The 22,757-nt window shown below is 39.8% G+C and overlaps 1 protein-coding gene across 1 annotated transcript in view; it reads right to left on the bottom strand.

Annotated features, from left to right (window-relative positions):
• Positions 1–22,757, bottom strand: part of LOC119726446 — a 40,030-nt gene that overhangs the window by 9,823 nt on the left and 7,450 nt on the right. The window contains exons 2-3 of the mRNA XM_038198103.1: positions 2,827–2,928; positions 198–316 (exon numbers count right to left, since the gene is read on the bottom strand). Coding sequence (XP_038054031.1) covers positions 198–316; positions 2,827–2,928 — 221 coding nt within the window. The remainder of the gene's footprint in view (positions 1–197; positions 317–2,826; positions 2,929–22,757) is intronic.

Genomic DNA, 22,757 nt, shown 5'->3' with positions numbered 1-22,757 from the left:
AAAACGACTACACTTCTATAAGTTGCTCTTGTTACTCATTTCCGGACCATTGACAACTGGCACGCGCGAGCGTACATAGTCTTAAGATTTCATTTTGACTGCCCCCCCTCAAAAAAAACAAATCTTTCCTTGCCTCCAATTTCCCCCAACGCCATTTTAGAGTCTGGCGCCACCACTCTCTCTAACTAGCACAATACCTGTTGTGGGTTGATTCGGCACACATGAATTGCCAACTCGAGTGTATCCTGAGCAGCATACGAAGCCACTGACATAGACTGTGCGAAAAGCTACCTTGTAAACAGGAGTAAACACAACCCTGGAAAAATAAAAAGGTAATTTGGAACTGTTAAAGGACTCATGACATGAATTTTACTTTGGAAGACGTCTTGTACAACTTTCTACTCCTCTTAATTGTATGAAAACAACTTGACATCCATGTTTTGTTAATCTTATTGAAAAGTGCACTTCTTTAAACATTCAAAATTGTCCATGCTTCTCCGGACAAATGAGGGCACTTGTTGCTGTTATGTCATTTCAGGTAAAAAAAAAAGGCAATATTCAGTTCAGGGGTTTTCTATTCAATTTGTGAACCCAAACTTTGCTCATTAAAAAACTGTGCTCGTTGGCCTATACTGTCATGTACTGAAACAACAACGAATCACTAAGAAAAGAACATTTACGACTCACAGCATAATATCCAAAATTCTGGCAAATAGTTGTGCTGAAATAAATAGCTGTAACCTTCAGTTTTCTGGCTGGAAATGACATCACACTTTTGCTCATGAATATGCAAATTGGCATTAGCATAGAAACAAGAAAGTCGCCAAAATGCCGTTAAAAAAGCAAAATGAAAACTGAAAATAAGGTTAAATGGGATACAAAGGTGCAATCTCAAGAACTGCATTAAAAAATACACTACATGGGCGCTTTAAATATATTACTCTATAGTTTTAACATACACAATGTTTGACTTCAATATACACGATTTTACATCAAGTACTTGTAATTAAAAGGCATATGGGATCATTTGCATTTGTTCCAAAGTAATTAACCTACCGAATTATTATCAATATAAATACTTGGATTAAAGATCGTACTGATACTAAACACCCTGTATAAATTATTCCGTCTGGCTTGCTGTCATTTCGAAGAAATCAAGAAATGTAGGTGATTTCAAGCGATCAGTCAGTTGACTGCTTTGTAAAAAACAAAGAGTTCGGTTGATGAAATCGTGTTTCGGATTTTGAGTGGTGTTAGTGTTGGAAACGAACAAAATGCATGAAATGATCCTATGTGCCTTTAAGAGGCTGCAATTAACCCCGTAATTTTCGCATATATCGTCAAATTTAAAACAAAAAGTGTGTCCACTGACCTATTTTGTTCAATCCATCAATACCATTTAAGGAGGAAGAATTTCACTGAGTATTTGGAACCATTTCTTTTTTTCACTTTTGAGCCATATTGTTCTGGTTAAATCGGGTTTGTTTTCTGGCAAGCGGCCAATGTCCCTTCGTGCCTTAAAAATACACTCCTTAAACCATAAACCCATGTTTTAGTTACATCAGCTACTCAACATTTTTCGTTTTAATTGTGTGTCAATGTTGTGAATGTCACTTTGTAACCAGGTCCATTTTCCTTGAATCAACACAATCAAAGTCTTTATACAAAAAAAACACCTCTTGCCACTACTTCCTCGGCATGTTTACATTAACATGAAGAATGGTCAAAAGAAAAGCTACATCCTTAAAATCAAGCTACATCCCAAAGAAATATTGATGCCGTGAAACATAGACTGCAGACCGGTGGTTGATGTTTGGGTAAACTGGTCTGAAATAGCTTGCCCTAATCCCTTGTTCCGCAGTCCGGAATGCTGCCCCGTGCTATATTTTGATTCCACCTTGCATAACACCGGTGCCCCGCACTACCTGTGATACCTGAATATTGGTAACAGCTCGGATACATTTTTTTTCAACAGAACAGCCTAGATCCAACTTTAAACCAGACCAGGATCGGAAGACGTTTAAATGATTTGGCAGGGAATCGTCTGCCAAGTCTGCCGCGTAAATCCTGGCATTTCCAGGGCTGCAACCGCTGCACCTTAGCCCGTCAACGCGCGGCAGGTGTTTTCTCTTTGACACGGTGCAGACTCGCCGGCGTCTCCCCAGCCGCGGAGCGTGTTACCCATCAACTTCGGACGCGTCTGAACTTTACAGAATGAAAAAGTCATCTTCGCCTATCTGTCAATTATCGCCAAGTTTGTTGCGATGATAGGAGGGTATATAACTATTATGCGCCCTTTGGCAATCGACTGAAGTGATTAGTTTCCGAATCAGTTTCAACATAAGGAAATGTGCTGTCATTCATGACAGTATAGCCGTGTCCGATTTACTTGGCTGCGGCTTGATACACTTATATTTTAGTCCCTGTTGTTCTCATTCAAGTCGATCCTTTGCTTCGTGAATGACTGTTGCATGGTAATTGGTGAGTTTAATCTCAACTGGGTTCGGAAAATGGGGGAAAGGACCAAAGGCCGTTTTTCACGGTCTCCGCCATTTTCCGACCGCTGGAAAAAAAGTTGTTCCCCCAGCTCTATATATGTCAAATTCCCGATGAGCGTTGGAGCTGGGGCAACCTCGGGTTAGCGATAGACATGTTTATACCCTTCTTTTTGTCCAACACATCTCATTAAGACTAATGAAATTATTGCCACAGATTTTAAAAGTGGTGGTTAGGTAAACAGTTTGTTTGGTTTTACATCGCATCAAATCGTTAAAAAGTTTCAAAAGATTCATCATACGAATCAGAAAAATTCAGTTATGATCCTACTTGTATTGTTGACATCCGTTGAGTTCTAGCCATGTGCAAATGCCTCCCTTTACTCCCACCAGGGAACTCTGCAGGTTAGACTCGGTGTATGACTGCACCTTGCTGCAAATTATAAAAAAAAAGGAAAATTTCTTAACAGATATCAAAGTTCATCAAGAAATATCATGCAGAGTGGTCAGTCACAAGTCACCAAAAGTCAATTCACATGCAGTGCGCCACCAAGATTTGCCATGGAGAGTCAATTTTTCCCAATGCATTGTGGGAGACGGCCGACAAATTAGCAGCGCGGGCTATTTCAAATTGTTAGTTTGTCCGGTCAGTAGATTCGTAAGCGTATGATTCGAGTATCTGTTTGCCCTTTTCTAAGGTGGCAGAACGCTATGCCCCAATCCTTCACAAATTAGCTCAAGTTATCTACTGGTCGACCGTTAACTCATGAAAAACGGACTTTCCGTGGCAAACTCTTGGTGGCGCACACAAGTCAGGTCATAAGAAACAAGAAATAAACAATGACAAAGGAATGCCTTTGTCACAGTTCATTTCAGTAGAGCCTGAGAGTTCACCCTGGTGGTGCGCTTCCGGAACCCTTGAATAGGAAAATTAACATGCAAAAATTCTAAAATTTGCAATTATTTTAGGTAGTTACATTGATTCTTCAGGAAATCACGCTCTAAAAGGGCCTATGTAAATTTGTTACTATAGCATCTCAATTCATGGAAATATCGTGCCAAAAATTGACCTCTCACTTCCGATAAAAAATAAAACGCATGTGGACTAGTGGAACTCGGTGTATTCGTACAAAGATGACAATTTATGAAACAATTTTGTGGTGGTCACTGGGTGAAAACTGAAAGTTAAATAGGAGACTAAGATTTCTTTTAGGATATTCACCTTTTTCTTCTTTTTTTTTAAAAATAAACTTGAAGGACTCATAAGCAATCACACAAAATTTAATCTAAAGTGACCGCTGATATTCAAGCCAGCCCGACGAAATCTAGAACCCATGGGCTGAAAGTAGGTAAATCTTCATGTCGCTATACATTTTCGTTCTCACGCAAGTACGGGATGTGAAAACAAACGTGATCGAACAAGGAGACGTAGGAACGAAAATGCCGGATGTGAAAGGTAAAATTTTACCCGTTTTTTTTAGCTCGCCGCGTGACCTTTTACTTTCAGGCTCTAGAGCTTGTGACGTGACTAGGGACTGGATGACTTGTGATTGACTTGTGATAATTTGTCGTGACTCGTGACTGACTCGATTACAACTCTGAGAAGAATTACCGAAAATACGAACAAGAATTGCCACTAGACAGAACGAGGAATACAGGCAACATGCATATAGGTCATACAATTGCGACAAGTATACAATCCGTAATATGATCGGCCTTTGTTCAAGTCGTAAAAACAAAAACAGATATTGCCATACATCGTATCGAAGAGCCGTCCGAAATCTTGATCATTTCCTAAAAATCACAGTCCTCTATCGCACAAGCGTAACATGTTGTCAAATGATACAAAAACCCCACGGTTTTATTACCGACACTGTTGGTCTTTGTCTCTTTGATTTAAATGCTAAGATCACATTTATATTCCCTCTTTCTCTTCTGCCGGTTGTAAAATCCAGATTTGTACGGCTGTTATACAACAATAACCATCACAACCAAAGCAGCCTGATGTTACAAAGCAAAGATGCCATAACTGCAACACGGAATATGTTAAAACCTTGCGACTTGAAATCGCAACAACAGCAACTGAAGAAGTCAACGATCACAAGAAGGCCAACATGATAGTCAATTACAACACACATGGCTTTGTTTATAAGGCATTTTTATGTACTTTAAATTTTTTATTTGAATTGGCCAGATTGTCTGCGTTGGGTGGATATATGATCCGCAAAGCTCTAGCAATCTCACCACTCATCCCACTTAAACCTGGCAACTTCCCCTCAACCTGGCTCCCATTACGACCCGTCTCATTTGATAATCGTGTCAACACTCAAGAGAGTCCAAGATACATGTGGGCACCTAATCAAGCTCTACAAACCACACGTTTCCTCGCCTTTACTTTCAATTAACCAAAACGACCTGACATACTGACGCGCTTCGTCTTGAGCGTCAAACTATAAGACAGCTTTCCTGGAGACCTGTACTAGCATTTCTGTACGGATACACTCTCTTTACCGTACACATGCACTTTATTTTGCCAAACCTTGCAACCAAACTGAAGCATGGTTCGCCTAAAGTGCTTCGACATCGGATAAGCAATTAAGCCCGCGCCCGTATGCCGTTGGGAGTTGCACCCTTGGGGAACTGACTTAATGGTCAGCGGAAAGGCTTTAATTCCATTCTATTAGGCGGTGCTATCACCCGTTAAGTGACATTTGAGGGAGTGACCGTTCTCAGCACAAACCCCATACCCATACCATAGACCTTCTTCACGAGGAAGCCTTTTTTGATCGTGTTCCCTGAATGTATTGTATAAATTGTAAACTGTTGAATGGGATGGTGCCAGACTATTTACGCGTCCTTAAGCTTCACTTTCAATTTTTTTGTTAAATAAGGGAATAAATGCGCGCTTGGCCGGTTTTAAAAAACTATGTTTAAAACAGGATGGAGTCTGGATGCTGATTATTGACTCGAGCCTTTTCGGTCCAACGGACAAAACAAGTTACAAATTATAAATTCCAACGATTTTGTTTCACATTATTTTACTTTATGTTTTTCGAAACACTCCTGTAGCTATGCTATGGTATGGTCCTCTCGCGAGTTGTCGTAAACAAATCCTTATATGGAGATTGGCGCGCGCCGCGCGCACTGCGTACTGTGGCGCAGAACGCAGCTGTGAAGGTGTAGTGTTTATTTAGGACTATGAAATACTGACTCACTGATAGTATTGCGTGAGGAATATGATCGTTCAACCAATATAACTGCACTGGCACCGGATTACATAGGTGTCCAAGTTTCATGTGACACTGGAAAGACCAGCCAGTCGGTCTTTATCAACCGTTTAAACCGGCCACATGACGGGCTCTCGACCAATAGGAATGGGTGAAAAATAGCTTAAAACAATGGGGTCATGTTTAATCACAAATTATATATTATCCATCAGAGCAGCGGCTGGTGTAAATTTTTCATTAACTTTATATCATTTCGTTCATTTCTATTGGCTAGTTCCACAAATGAAGATTTTACCTCGGTTTCCATTTAATATTGCCGACTCGTGAAAAAAAAGCCTATCATCTTCTCCCCCCCCCAAAAAAAAAAAATCAGGTAAATCTTAGCAAAACAATTGAAAAAATGTCACCCGTATTGAACAGGGCCCACCTATTGTGCCTTCCATATCCAATAAAGGCTCATTTAAGTGCTGCAAATAGTTTTGCTCCACCGAAGTTTTATTAAGGGTGTGTGTTGTGAAACATCCCTTTTGCCACGTCTATGGTAGGCATATGTGCCTCGTGCGTAGTTCTACAAAACATCGACCTTCGCTCCTAATACCAAAGGCGAAAATAGCCAGTACCTCTAATACCAATGATGAAGGTCAAGGACAGTATTCTCAAGAATAACCTTACGGCGGCCTTTAAGGCGCCAAACTTAAGCAGGGTATACAAGCGCCATTTGACGGCGAAGAGATTGCAGGTACGTGCTACTCAACAACAGAAGTAACCGCCTTGATAGGAGATTCCAAAGGGTCACCTTAGTTAAGAATGCTCCAGATTTAGACGGTCGTTGATAGACAATAAGCTCAAGTTTATGAGCAGTGATCCAGTCAGCCAAAGTCCGGATGCTCAGGTGGAGGGAGATGCTACGTCCCTGTAATCCCCAAATGATTGTCTCAGAAACCAGGCTGATAATGGCCGCACGGCCTTGAACTGTCCGAATTCCTCAAAAGCCGTTGCTGTATTGCCGGCACTGCGCTAGGGTTATCAGCGTCTGCAGAATGAGGTTAGTTTCCTTCCACAACAACCACGATAAGCAGCCAACACCCTGGGGAAGAGGACGTGCTGAATGGGCGGTGCCCGTGAATTTTGACCTTGATGTGTCCACACTCGTTCCGAGAGGTACTCACCTAGCGAATATAGTGATCCGTCAACTTGAACGGACATTCGTTGGTGTGTAGGCACAACCAGGTCTATATAATACCCAAATGGGAATCACTGAAAAGTAACACTAATGTCTATGTTTCGAGGAGATTCGTCCTGTAGTTATACTTGGTTTTAATGTACATTAAAAAAAATGTTATACGTGTATACAAGCAGTGATCCTGTTGTTCATTACCGTGTTCATGGACTATAGGCATATTCATCTGTATACTGTCCGTACTCGACATTCAATTCGATTTTTTTTCTCCAAACGCTTTTAAGATTGTATGATATATTAACGAACCCCCACTCTTAGGCCAAAAAAAAAAATAAGTCGGTCTCTGGTCAGCGCGCGCGTCGATTTTAATCATGCGCGTCGATCTTTCCCCCCCCCCCCCAAATGTTCCGCGGTAGCTTCAACAGCGCCCTCTATTTCCGCACCTCCTCAATATTTTTTACCAAAGAGCACCAACGAATGGGAAATTGCACCAAGGCATATGATCGAAAGCACTAAGGCAAATTATGGAGGACACCAACGTACATGAGGACACCAAAAAAGCAAAATAGTACCCACCTTGTCTGTACAATCCAAGCTTGAAGAAAAAAAAAAAAAAAAAAAAAAAAGCCGCGTGGCCGCGTCAATTCCGGAACTTTGGTCTGACCAGAGACCGAATATTTTTTTGGGGGGCCTTAATGTTCCTATTTGGGCCCTTTGCAACCCTCTAAAAAAAATTACAAGTTTGGGTTGCTTTTGCGCACAAACAGATCCATCCTGCGAGTAGACTGCTCCCAGTGGCCACATGTAGGTCGGGAACCAACCTACCCTCCGTTGCCTGAACTTCAGTATCGAGCCGCAAATAGTTAGACATGTGTAAAGTAATTATTCCACGATTATGAACGTTGGAAGATTTTACGATCAATGTCTCATTCTTTTGTATGCTGGGAAATTAAGAGATCAAAAACAAAATCTCGAAAATAGCAAGGAGAGAGTGTCTATAAATCACAGGCCCTGATATCGAAAAAAAATCTCTGCCAATTTAGCCACGGTTAAGACAAATGTCAGTAATACAGGGACCTCTAACTCATCACCCTTAATTTTAAACGTTTGGACTTTCACAAAAAGTTGGATGTGCTTCGTAGCCAAAAACCACACTGCAGAAACTGAGTTTAGTAATTTAACACTTTTCTAAACACTTTAATTCTTGCTCTCAGTTTTTAAACATGTCTTCATGTAAACATGTTTAGAGGCCTGTTATTAATGGCCATTAGTATTTAGCAATTGAATATTGCTGTTTAGGAAATGGACATTATGTGGAATTTGTGTGTGTTCTAAATAGCAGACGACATCGTGAAGACGATTTCCAGCAAATAACCCGCCAGAAAAATCATGTAAAGAGTCTACGGGATTAACGGTATTGGCCTTATTCACGAGTCAGCCATATTGGATTGAGAGTGAGGTAAAATCTTCATTTTTGGAACTTGTGTGATGAAATGAAAGCAATGACGTTACAAATTAATACCAGTCTGCTCTGGTGAATAATTTAACGTTTGTGATTTGAAACATATACTCTTACGTTTTAAGCCACAGCTAAAACAAAATGAAAGTGAGGCCATAGTGTATAAATAGTCTGGAACCATCCCATTCAACAGTTCACAATTTATGAAATACATTCAGGGAACACGACAAAAATGGCCAACTTGTGCAAAAGGCCCATAGAAGAACACAAACAAAGAAAAAAATATATAAGAAAAGCCTAGTAAAGCTGGTCCCAGAGCGCACAAAACTATAGTCAATCGATTCATGATGGCTTTTCACTGTAGTCTTTTCATGCATCGAACTTTGCCAATGGACCATACTTACGAGGTAGCCATTTTTGTCGAGTTCCTTGAATGTATTTCATAAACTATTAACTGTTGAATGGGATAGCGCCAGACTATTTATGCAGCCTAATTTTACTGTCATTTTTTTAAAATCTGGCTTAAAACATTAGGGAATGTTTAAAAACAAATTTTAATTTATTCATCGAAGCAGTCTCGAATTAATTAGTAAGTTACTTGCTTTCCTTTCTCTTCGCAAGTTCCAAAATGAAGATTTTACCTCACTTTCAATCAATATGGCCGATACGGGACCGGGTACTTTTTTTAAAACGCAATTCGCCCATCACAAGGCCAAATGCCACTCGAGGTGTGGGCTACAGAGGAATGTGTGGAAGAACCAGCCCCTCACACTGAAACAAGACAAGATAATCTAATCTCTTCACAGTATGAATAGGGTTGGGATGGGTAACTATAGCCCACTGCAAGGCAATAATAATGCCTCTACCCATATACCCATACACCCAGGCGTACAAGTGTCATAGCCTAGGCTGGGCTCGAACCCACAACCTACCGAATTACCCGCAGACCACGAATTCATTGCCCCAGACCACTAGGCCATGGCACTCCACAAAATCCTATACAAAAGCACTGCCCAGCTAACATGTGACAGTCAGTGAGGCAATCGGGAAGTCAGTCGGGGAGTCGGGGAGTCAGTCAGTCAGTCGGGGAGTCAGTCACTGAGATAGTACACTAGACCGGCCTTTTCTTTAGGACCATCAGAACAAAAAAAAATGACAAAAAGTGGCTCTTCACGACAACGTCGGGTACTATATGAGTATACGTAGCAGTCAATTAGACACACAGTACCAGCAACAGTACTGTTCCTAAATAACAAGACAAGTGTGTTCTAAACAACAAGACGTATCATTATGGAAATTATTTCAAGCTGCGAAATGAAGCCACAAAAAGTTAAAGATATTTTTTTTTGTAGAACACAAGACAAATCCTTGCCTAGGTCAGATGATCAGCCCCACCCAGTTCCATGTAATCCCTTTCACCAAGCTTCCTTTTTTGCTTAAACTGATTCCTTCCCGTTCCAGCCGTTTGCTCCCGGCTGATAGCCCGCCCCTGGCCTTGGCACCCACGTCAGCTGATTGTGCAGGCTGATACATTACAAAACCACACAGCCCGGTCCGGTAACTGGCAAGTTCCCTGGAATTTGCATGCATCCATGCACTCAAACTTTAAGGACAAGTCCGAGTATCGGAGGCTCTGTGTACAACTTGTTATTTCATTTCCTGAAAATTAAAAGAATTGGCATGCGACCAGATAGCAGGATGCATATTGATGTTATAGTAAATGAAGTGGGTCAATTTTGACCTGACTTAGCCCGAATAATTGTGCGGCCTTTCACTTTCTGATGTCCCCAGAGAGAAGACCATCACACAGCATGCAGCGACTACAAATTGGTCATTTCAATCCACCTAATGTACTACAAGTCGTTCCACTTATAAATTGCCATGGTAAATCAGTCCGCCACCCTGCCCGCTTGCAAGATACTCATCAAAAATGTAAAAGTTCCTGGCTTTTCAATATCCGGTTGTGTTTTTCTGCCGCAAAATAAAAACAAGAAGCTGCCTATAACTGCGCCCGTTTGATTTTTTTCATTACTTCAATTTTGTAGAAGAAAATAATCAAAAGTCAATTTTGGCTGACGTTGCACTATTTACAGCTAATACAAGCTCGCATGCAAAATTCTGTTTGATTTTTATGAAACAAGGTCAGTACGTGGATAGGTCTCGTTCAAGTTGACGTTGATATATAGTACAAGCTCTCAACAAATAAAAGACACGAAACATCACAAGTGAGATGTTTGTTGCGTGCGAACAGACCTCTCTGTTGTTTGTAGTTTCAATAGGCCGCAGTTTTCCATTACACTTTGGCATTCCACAGTGCACAATTGTCCCTTTGTCGGTCGGATTTGGAATTTTCTTACTTTGCTAGATGACAAAAGAACATCAGAGACGGGTAATTATTCACAGAAAATGCTTTCCTTGCTTTCCTTGACAATCGGGCTGAGTAAAAAAAAGTTCGCATTTGAAATGTTGTTGAACTTTTATGAAACAAGGTCGCGGCGTGGATAGGTCTCGTTCATGTTGCCGATGATGTATACATTGTAGTGCAAGCTCTCAAGAAATAAAAGGCACGAACCATCACAGGTAAGATGTTTGTCTGCGTGCGAACAGTGAGTCTGTTGTTTATTCTCAATAGGCCGCACTTTTTACACTTTGGTATTCCACAGTTCACAACTGTCCCTTTGTCTGTCGGATTTGGAATGTTCCTACTTTACTAGGTGACAAAAGAAAAGAGATGGGTAAATATTCAAAATAAAATGTCCCATCTTTCCTTGACAATCGGGCGGTTCTATTACAGTTATGATGAATTAGGTACCCAGAGGCACAAATACAATGCTGATTTCTCAACTTGTTTTTGCATATTCGCCCCGAAGGCTAAAAGCCACTCCAGGCACAGAGCCAAAAGAGAAATTAAAGGAAGAGTACAGGTACTCGGGAATAACTGCAGAGGTAGGAACTAACGTTCCTCTAGAAAACAAAAACAGGAAAGATTGTAGGCTGGACTGGAGAGAATCAAGCATCGAAAAAGCTATATTAGACTATCATTTTTTTTCTTCATCTAGGTACTGCCATAGTATAGGATGAGAACAGACAGAGAACCGAATTTCTGTCCCATAACACGGGTAAAATTGCGGACATGCAAAGTCTTTATGCTGGATGTGTTCAACTCTCATTGTACAATATGGCTCACGTATCAGGATGGGTGTCGATTAAAGGGTACAGAGGCTGAATTGGATAGCTTTCCAATGTCACATAACCTCGGGAAAAACTGGGTCAGTAGATGATAAGGTTGACTGAACAAGGAATGTCACATTCAATATTATTCAATGACACTGATAATACTACAAGTAAACCAGACGGGTTGATATCACGTGACCGATCTTGTCACGTTACTGAATTTGTCAGGGGTTCGAAAATATAACATTGGCATTCCCAAACGGATTCAGACAGCCAGTTTGAGCAAAACGGAAAACGACAAGATTTTGTGCAACTTAAAAATTCATCAACCGTCAACTGAAGGTATGCCTAAGTTTCTTTCCTCCGTACGAATTTCCAGTTTTAGGGTTAATTCTGAACTTGTATATTTCTTAGCTGTGGGTTTATAAAGTTAGGTAGCTACGACTAGGATATTCTTTCAACTTTCCTTCAATCTATACCAAAAAATGACATAAGTTCCCAAATTTGCTAAAATTGTCAACTTGTGCATTTAATTCAAACACTCTTCATCGAGATATGAGATGTAGGAATATTTTCCAGTACCACTGTTATCATGTTTCTTAGAGCCAGATCGATATAGAATTTGTTCGTGATCTTGTTCTTGATATACACGTAGGCCTAGTTGTTGTTTATTCCATTTAGTTGTTATTTTAATTATTATTTGTTTACATATCAACAACGATGAAAAGCGCTCGAACAATTAAACTTATCGGCTCATGCAATCACATAACAAGTACGCAATATTCGTCGGGACACCGCCACCCATTATCGTTGTTCCAGCTGGGCATAAAGTCATTGAAGTGTATGAGCCCAAAACTCGGCGTCTGAGCACCAGATTTATGGATGTCAAGCAAGTGGCATTTCAATGTGGGTAATCAAGTCCCCACAATAAAGCATATGCAAGTCTCGCCAGTCCACGTTCACGTTTTGTGTTAGCCTTGACCAAGGCTGTCAAGCTTGTTCCCCAAACGAGCTTGTTCCCGCTACGGCACACCGCGCCGCACACACTACAGCCTACTACTGTTGGCCTCAACGATCTTTGCATGTGCTTTGTCTGCACGTACGTACGTACGACCCACGCACACATCCGCAAACGGCCGTATAGTAAGTCGGGTACGTAGTAAACTTGTGTGGGGCGTACGTACGTGCAGACGAAGCACATGCAAGGGTCGTTGAGGCTAACGGTAGTAAAACTAGTGTGCGGCGCAGTGTGCTGTATGTAGTGGGAACAAGCTCGTTTGGAGAACAAGCTTGACAGCCTTGGTCAAGGCTATTTGGTGTGAATGTATTGGTACATGTACCTCACACTGACTAGTATAGGCACAGACCCGTGTTTGAATTCACCCAATTGTTATCTACGGATCGGTTCAACGAAGATCAAAGTTTTAATTGTATGATAGTCATCAAATTGCACATAATTAGTTTTGGTCTGTTCTTAATTGAAAATCTTTTTCTTCTTCTTCAAAGTACCCATTTATTGCCCTTGATAGGATGGCCCAGTCTGGAAACAAATATAGGACTTTATACACGTTTTGGGTCGTATGGTTCCCGGATGTACTCACTTCTTGTAAAATCTCACAGATTTGTTGTTTAGGTCAACAACTGTGTTACAATAATTTTTTTCGAAAAAGAAACTATTGTTTATCAAGACATTACACTCTGACGTCTCGATGTTTGAGGACCAAATATAAATCAACCTTAGAGGCCAGGTACATGGAGTAATATACCTGGCGGTCCGCTTTATTTAGTTACCTTGGCTTGATAATAAATTGATTTCGTGCTAAGCACTTTCGACTAGCAGTCTCGGGAATTATGCTCTGAATCATAGTTTCTTAAAATAGAGCCAAAATTGGAAACGTGGCGGCTTAAAAAAATATATGTATAGGCATTCACTCCACGCTCATAAAAAGCACTGTTAATAGGTTGGTTACAAACACATGTTCCGACACCAATATGTTCGGACTGTTCATATTCCTATCCTTAACCCTAACCCTAACCCTAACCCTGTACCTTAACTGGGAGTTTAACAATCTGATGTGCGGGTTGTCAGAACATAGGGATGTCGGAACATAGAGCAGTCACCTGTAAGTCAAGCTATGCACGCCGTTCATGTCGCAGGCTTCATTAGTCACAGTAAAAATGCATTGAATTGCAGACTTTTTTGTCCCGTTGACAAACCAAACATTCCATTAATGTAAGCATTTACGTCGGTGAAGGGCAAAACCAAAAATGATTTTACATGATCTCCCCGATGGTAAAAGGCCTTTATACAAAAAACAACATACCGTAATTCAGTCAGAGTTGTGCTGTGGGGTCGAGAGTCAATTAACTCACTCATAATTTCAAAATAAAATTTAGTTGTTTCTTATCGTGGACTGATGTTGACGTTTATGTGAAAGGTCTTAAATTATGACGGAATTAGCAATAACAAAAATAATAATGATTGGGACGTCGTGTCTGAAATGTACAGTTTTTAATTAACACTCGAGTTGATTTGTTGCATTTGTTTGCATTATTAATTCAACTCTTTCTTTCTGTCTTCGTTTTTTCTTTCTTTAGAAATCAGCAACAATGAAGGCATACACCTGTCTTATTCTTGTGTTGTTCTCAGCTGCGCCATGGCAATGCGTTGGGAAGAGGGTGCGTGAATGAAGGATTCATTATTTTTATGTATACGATTATTGCTTTTGCGTCCAATTTGACATTTGCTAGTTAGCACATAACTTTGAGGTTATTCGACTTGTGCACAGAGGAAATTGGTGAAGAGAAGGAGCTGATGCGTCTGCGTGACTTGCTGGATAAATACCTTGCCAAAAGAGGTACGTTTTTAAGGCCAATATTCTGGATGGTCATTTTCCAGGCCATTTTGACCCAGAAGAGTGCCATTTTGACCCGGAACAGCGTCAGGTCAAATACGATCCGGATTTGGGGTCAAATCTGACCCTGGACGAAACAATGATATGCATGCATGCATGCATGTATGCATACTGATAGTTCCTTATGATGAGCCGAGCCTATTTAATCCAGATTTTTAATTTTCAGTGGTTTTTTTTGCTTTATATTCTTGTCATTATTCAGGTGGGACGTGTTCTCGGGATGAAGACTGCGACTTCGGGTATCGTTGCTTCACTGGGAGATGTATGATCTGGGTGGACTGATAAAATCCGGCACTCTGCGACCGAACGAATTTCGACAAGTAACTCAATAATGGGTTCATATGGGATTTTTAAGTCTAGCTTCGTATTTTAGGTCGAAATAGCGGCTCAATGGAACAAAGCTGTATCATAATCTTTGTGAGTGCTCTTTTATATAGCTATGCACATTAAAGTGGTCTGTCTTATAGATTTGGATCTACATAGATGTAACCGGTATGCGTATTCTGTGAAATGTTGGCTTTTCAATTTTTGTCAAGCCATAATTTGAAATTTCATATAGGCCTACATGTCATTCTGTTTATGCTGATTAAAACAAAAATATAAAGTAGAAATTAAAATTAGAAATAAATACGTCACCCCATGTCTGAATATTATTACAACAGATTGGTGATAAGATTGTTCATTTGATGAAATTTGGCACACAGTCAGAGTAGGCTAGGCCTATGTCATGGGTAAGATATTTGGCTAAAGGGCCATCGCAGATTTGTCCTTTGACAAAAATATCATAGGATAACAAGCAATTTTCAAAAATTTTCAAATCGCGGCCATTGCATAATATCCTATGATATTTTTTTCAAATGACAAATTTGCGATGGCCCGATAGCCAACTAAATGAACAATTCCATCATATTGTGCACCAATCTGCCTGACTATAATTTTATACCCTGTGGGTATAACTTCGGGTTGGATGCACAATTTGATCAAAGGCAACGCTGTTTAAGGGTATGTTGAAATAGCAGTTTCATAACGTTGATATGCTTGTCCTATGTCCTCTTTAAAGTCCACACCACGACGGCTGATTGATGAGGATAATTTTAAATGGAGCCACTTCATATCAAAAATGAAGTAAGCACGAAATAGCTGCATTATAAAACATGCGTAACATGTTTTTTATTTTTGGCAGTTTTTTTCCTTTGAAAACCTTCATGTCAAAACTGCTGAAATATGATATCTTCAATTATGTTTTCTACACTTCTTTCCCGGCATCATTTGACTATATTCCTGGATCGTATATCATGTATATGAAACAAAATGTACTCATCTGAGTCGTATTGGAAATAAATTTCAGGCTGATTAAAATTATAATTATTCATTTAATGTATTATCTAGAAAAAAAAAAGGGGGATTGCCCGACATACATTTGAGAATTCCATTGAGAACACTGGTCACACAATTGGTGGAAAAAGAATACAAATTAGGAAATCACTATGTTTTCCCGCTCTATAATTCTTAAGATATAACTGTTGGTAGAGCACAATTTTATCGACCGTCGAGAAACTTTTGCTGCAAGTGCAGGCACTGTTGATATTGCTCATGTTTTAGGGTGAAAGAACAGAATAGGTTTGATTTCTTCGAAGTGAAAAAAACCTAACAAATTAAAACCCTAGGATGGTTAAGCTATTCTAATTGTTTAATGAGCACCTTGAGGTTTTCAATTTGTTTCCGTATCTAGTTTATCAAAGAACAAACACTGTAAACATGTTTTCTGATTATTTTTAGACATCAACTTACTTCTTGGTACCTTTGGAAGAGTGTGAAGTCAATTTCATATTATTAAAATAATTGCAACAAATGGCTTCATTAATTTATTGTTATGTTTGCATTATCATTACAGTGCTCGGAGTACCCTATATTGCTTTTAAAAATTCCAAGTGCTACCTCTATACAATTGCCTGCTCAGAGGCGTAAATCTGTGCCGGTTTTTTTAGGGGGGGTCAGGGGTTACTAAAATAACAAAAATGCCCGGCTGTGGCAATTCAAAAACTGACGTGGGAGGGGGGTATGGCGGGCTTGCTGGACAACATATGACGCTAGGGGTGCTGTTCATGATACCGATGTACATCTTATGTATGCTTACAGCCGGATCCAGAAAATTTTCGCGGGGGGGGGGGGGGGGTTCATCGGCAAAAAAAATCTGAAATGTAGACAGAATTTGTTTCCAGACTCTTGGCCTTCGAAGGTCAATGGGTGGATGGGGGGGGGGGGGGCAGGGGGTAATCACGATTTTAAACACACTCTAAAAACTGAATTTTAACATTTTCGAAGTGTTAGGCCAAAAAAAAAAAAACTCGGTCTCTGGCCAGCGCGCGCGTCGATTTTAATCATGCACGTCAACCTTTTTTTCTTCAAATTAACACGAAAGCTACAACAGCGCCCTCTATTGCCGCGCCTCCTCAAATGTTTGTACCAAGGAGCACCAAGGAATGGGGAAATTGCACCAAGGCAAATGATAAAGGGGACCAAGGCAAATTATGGAGGACACCAATGTATAATGAGGACACAAAAAAGCAAAATAGTACCCACCTTGTCTGTACAATACAAGCTTGAAAAAATAAAGCCACCAAAAAAAAAAAAAAAAACCGCGTCGCCGCATCAATTCCGGAACTTCGGTCTGACCAGAGACCGACTATTTTTTTTTTGACCTTACTACCAAAACAACATTTCAAATGTTGCAAAAGGTTATTCCAACTCTTAGTTATGTTAAATTTAACCAACTTGAAGATGTGACTTTTAACATTTTAAAAGTGTTGTGAGCTTTCCCGCATAGACGCATGCGCAGTAATGTATTAGGCGACTGGGCGATTTGATAGTGAGTTCAGCGTGCCGCGCTCGCGCACTAGATCATTTTCCGTCCGAGCTCGGATATGGCGTTGCGTTCTTCATAAACATTTTTCCTACATTTGACCAGCATCGCCGACCATCATGATATAACCAGTTGAGTAAAGGTGAGATTTTTTTATACTGAGATGTTATATCGTAGGAACACCGCACATTTTGATGTTAATACTACTTTTATATCGTACGAAATTGACGGATAATTTTATTTGATTTTATTTAATTTTGATTTGCGTTATGTATCGATACATGTTTAAGTACGTATCTTACAATCGACAGAAGCATGACCAATCTTTAATCTTTACAATCTCAGAAATGTGTACATGTATTTTTATGAGGACCATGTATCGATACTGTACATCACGCAAATCAAATGCACGTGCGTGCGTGCGTACGTGTATAGCGGTATAGGGTCTTAAAATTATCTGTCAATTTCGTACGATATAAAAGCAGTATTAACATAAAATTGTGCAGTGTTCCTACGATAATATCTCAGTATAAAACATCTCACCTTTACTCAACTGGTTATATCGGTATGGATGGCGATGTTGGTCGATGTAGGACGAAAAGTTATGAAGAACGCAACGCCATATTGGAGCCCTTACTATCAATGACATTCTCTGTTTTTATTGGTCTTTTTTGCGTGCATTTGAAGGATATTTTTTGACATTATAATAGGTCAAAGTAACACATTCAAAGGGTAACAAATAGTTGTTTCAACAGTTTCAAGGGTTGAATATCAACACTTTTTTAACACTTGGCAATGGGTAAAGAGGTAACTGAATAGTTGTTTGAACATTTTAAAAGGGTAAGATCCAACACTTTCCTACACTTTTCCAACATTTTCAAAGCGCCGGATCCCAACACTATTTTAACACTTGAAAAAGTGTTGCAAAAGAGACCGACACTTTTGTAACTTTCTAAAAGTGTTGGAATTCGTAACACTTTGGAAAGTGTTGAATCAACGTTTAAAGTGTGGTCACTGATCGAACACATAGCAAGTGTTGAGCTTATCATTTTGACCCAATGAGGTGTTATTTTGACCCCAAACAGTGTCAGGTCAAAATAATGACCCGAATTTCGGGCCAAATCTGACCCTGGAAGAAACAGTGTCATGCACAGCTGACAGTTCACTATGACGAGCGGAGCCTATTAAATCCAGATTTTCAATTTCTGATTTTTTTTTTAACATTCGTGTCATTATTCAGGTTGGGGATCGAAGTGCCAAAGGGATGTGGAATGCGGCAAAGGGTGGCATTGCTTGGCTGGGTTCTGCAGGGAGTAATGTAACTGCACTGATGGAAGCTAGCACGGAACGACCGAACGCATTTCGACAATTAAGCAACTCAATAATGGGTACATGGGAGTTTTTTAAAGTCTAACTTCGTATTTCGGGTTTAACAGAGGCTCAATGGAATATAGTTGTATTATAATCTTTGTGAGTGCTCTTTTAGCTACATGCACATTAGGCCTAAGGATGGTCTGTCTTATATAAACATGTATAAAGCATAGATGTGACTGTATACGCCTATTCTCAGTTAAAATGTTTGCATCTCAATTCATGTTGGTATTATGCTGATAATGAAAATAGAAATTAAAATTAGAAATTAATAACTCTAATAATCCGATGTCTGAATATAACCTGCGGGTACATAACGCAGGGGTGTGTGTATTTACAGTCTGATAAGGGTGGTGCTGTTTATGACATAATTTTACGAATGTACAAGGACCTTCTGAAAGGCAGTTTTGCACGTTTACATGCTTATCCTCTCAATACAAATCATTACCAAGACGGCTGATTGATGAGGATCGATTTAATAGAGCCACAAACACATAGCCCTAACAGTCCTGAATCCTCCAATTTCAATATAACTTTGCAAACTTTCTAGGGAGTTAGGGTTTGATGCCAACACGAACCAGATGGCTGAAACATAAAACAGCCGTGACATACGTATACAACTGGTTTAAGAGTTTTCACAACTGTTGTCTTTATATATTTGGTTGCAGTTGCTTACTCTTTTTTTCTTTGAAAACCTGGATTCGAAAACAGCCGGAACGTAATCTCTTTGAAAACAATTATTCACTCTAGCTTTTCACCATAATTATATTCTTTCTTGAATCATTCAAAGCTATAATGTATTCGTGAGTGGTGTTTTGGAAATAAGTTTGAGGTTAAAACTGCAAAATGCTATCTATTCATTACGTAGTTTTTATCTGAATGAAGTGGATTGCGCCACAATTCCGGCGATTCACAATGCAGTGCGCCACCAAGAGTTTGCCACGTCGAGTTCATTTTGCCCCAGTGCATTGTGGGAGATGGTCGAAATTGTTAGTTTTTCCGGTCAGTAGTTTCGCAAGCATTATGATTCGAGTATAATGTTTGCCTTTTTCTTTTCTTTTTGTCAATATGGTGGTTTTTTTTGTAACGCGGCAGAACGCTATGCCCCAATCTGTAAATTTTGCTCAAGTTATCTACTGACACTCATTCAAATGGGTCGCGTTTTGTCGACCGTAAACTTGAAAAATTGCAGAATCTCACTGACAAAACTGGTTACTTTCGGTGAAAAAAAGGTAGGGAATGTTTTTTCCCCCCACCCGAGAATTGGTATAAAATTACCTGCACTGTAGGTAAAGTATAGCACAATTTTATCCACCGTCGTAGCAACTACATTCGCTTTGTTCCAAAATGAATGTAGTTCAGTGATTATTGTCCTTGCTCTGGGGTTAAATAACAGAATTGCTATGATTTCTTTGAAGAGCAAATTTAAACTCATATCTTTATGGAATCTATTCACTACAGAGAATCTGTGATAGTCGATAAGGTAATACCCATCATAACGTCTCTCTCTCCTTCGTTGGCCACCGTAGGGCCAACGCCTACCAAGTTCAACATTTATACTCCCATGTCACCTGCAGTTTCCGACACTTCAAATTTATCACAATAGCCTACAGGTGCCCCCGGCTCCCCAGAGGAAGCCCTTTAATGTCAGGAAGTGCGTCATGACAGGTACACATCGTAAACCGGGCCTCTGGCCCTCTACCCCTGGGACGAAGCCTGGTATACTGCATGCCGCATCACCACCACAGGCGAATTATTAACCATCAGCCGATAGCCGTCTGGTAAAATCCAGCAGCAAACAGCCGTCAGATAAAACCTAAGGTAACACATCAGCAAATGATAAACTACCATATACCTCAGTGATAAAAAACTCCACTTCCCAAGATCAGGAAAAACAACTCTGCAAGGTGTTTGATACATACACTTATCAAATTAAAGCTTTCTTTGGCTCATATTGAACAGTTCATTTCAGCACATATTTAAACCTTTCACATGTGACCTGCCATAGCACAATGAGGAATAACCCCCACTTTTGACTTTTCAAGTTACGTACATCATGTTAAAGCGCAAATCATTGGCTTTCCAATGATACCAGATTTATTTTTGTGGCTTAATTCATTCCAAAGATATACCGCAGGAGCTTCAACAGTGTCCTGCCAATCTTCGCCAAACTCATTTCGAGAAAAACGGCTTTGAAAAAATTATACGCCTTCCGTCGCTAACGTCAGTGATAAACGTTCTTCACTTTTTACACTTTTGGGGTTATTCTGTGTCCAACAAAAATGCATTGTAAGAATCTTAGATATCTTAACTTCTCGAATATACAAAACAACTAAAATCAATGTTGACATGATTTTTCCACTATATCCGACTTAACGCGTTGATATCTAAAAACAAGGTTTTTAGGGACATTCCTCATCTTGCCTCAGTAGGTCACATATTTCAAGAGAGATACATGCAGTACAGAAGAGAACCGTTTCCTGAAAGTTGACATCCCATGACCACAACTGGCATCCAATTCTGTAAACAGATGTCACATGGTATACATTTTATACAAAAATGTGTTGTCTTATTTCAGCATATAAAAAAATTAAAACACAATTCAAAGTGAATTTCTAAAAACAAAAAAAAGTACAAGGAAGTAAGCTGTTCTTCTGAGAAATGTCAGATTTATAAACAAAACACATCCAAACTCAAATCTTTTCCACGGGAGGGTACTGATGGTGCCACTCAGTACCACCTACGCCAATATAAGCCCATGCAAGCTGAACACCGGATAAAACTCATGGAAAGAGCTCGTTATAAGCTTGACTTATGAGATTATAATAAGATCACGCGAGATGTTACGGGAATATGAGATTATAAGGGATAATATCCTCGTGAAATACTTTGAGCTTGGTGACTTGATTATCGACTTATCTGTGGTTTTGATGCTTAAGTCAACATTTCCGGACACCCTTTGGTCATTAAATTATCAGAATCCGGGAGATGAATTCCCCGGGCGCATTCAGTTTTCCGGATGTTCATTATTTGGACACAGAAGAACACGTGCTATACTGATGCACTTGTAAAGGGTCCAGACCATAAATATACTGCCATAGACGTTAGTGATAATTATGCGCACTTCCCAAAATTACTCACAACTCTTTAAGGTGTTCAAGACACGCATCGAAATAAAGCTTATTTCATCATATTTCATTTTCGGGGTAATCCAATGACTTTTGGGAGTAATTTCCATCCGAAAATGACCACCACTACAAACAGTCCTGAAGCCCATCGCCATTATGAAAACGATGCCTACGCTCAATTGCAAAATAGAGCGCGTTTAGGGTCCAACTTCACCCACATTTCACAGAAATACAAGCTCAAAGTCCTGTGCACGGATTCCACCAATTTTTTTTTTCTCTAAACCTCGAGGTCATGGTCCACAAAACGTTCTGATACCGAAGAATTTAAGGGCATGCAAATCGTGATTTGGCCGGCGTAGGCAACGTTTGGCCGATTTACTGGTCTGAACCAGTAATCATTGGGTCCCGAGTACTGTGTAGCGCTCACCTGTTCAGCTAAATGTTGTTATATTCAGCAAGACGATGTAACAGATACGAAAGCCGATTGAAAACTGTAGAGTTCGTGCCTGAAAAACATCCCAACTTTCCTCAGAAATTGAAACAAGAATAAAAGCTCCCCGTGACAGTCATAATACCGGCCCAGGTTATTTTACTGGCCGGCCGCTATCCGCCCGATATGATACCGGCTGAAAAGTGGCTGGCCGGTAAAATTACCGGCCGGTAATTGGATGCTTGAACTTATTTGCTATTTACATCGTCAATGACATTCGTGAGTCCACATAGCTTTGAGTTTTTTCTCTCAATATCTGGAACAAATACAAAAAGATCATACTTTGGACATAAAATTACTTTGTTCTAATGGTCTCAAACACTATACGTACTCGGCAAAACATCCAACGTTTAAAATAACTAATGCTTGCTAGACATAAATTGATTTCCAGAAAAGCAGATCAAAGGAAGTGCACATTATATTGCCATAATAAATTATATCAAAAAGTCAAAGAA

The sequence above is a fragment of the Patiria miniata genome, unplaced genomic scaffold, assembly GCF_015706575.1.
Source record: "Patiria miniata isolate m_02_andy unplaced genomic scaffold, ASM1570657v1 HiC_scaffold_2, whole genome shotgun sequence".
In the NCBI taxonomy this organism is placed as follows: Eukaryota; Metazoa; Echinodermata; class Asteroidea; order Valvatida; family Asterinidae; genus Patiria; species Patiria miniata.
The sequence above is the reverse complement of the archived record's forward strand: the minus strand, read 5'-3'. Positions and strand labels throughout refer to the sequence as shown.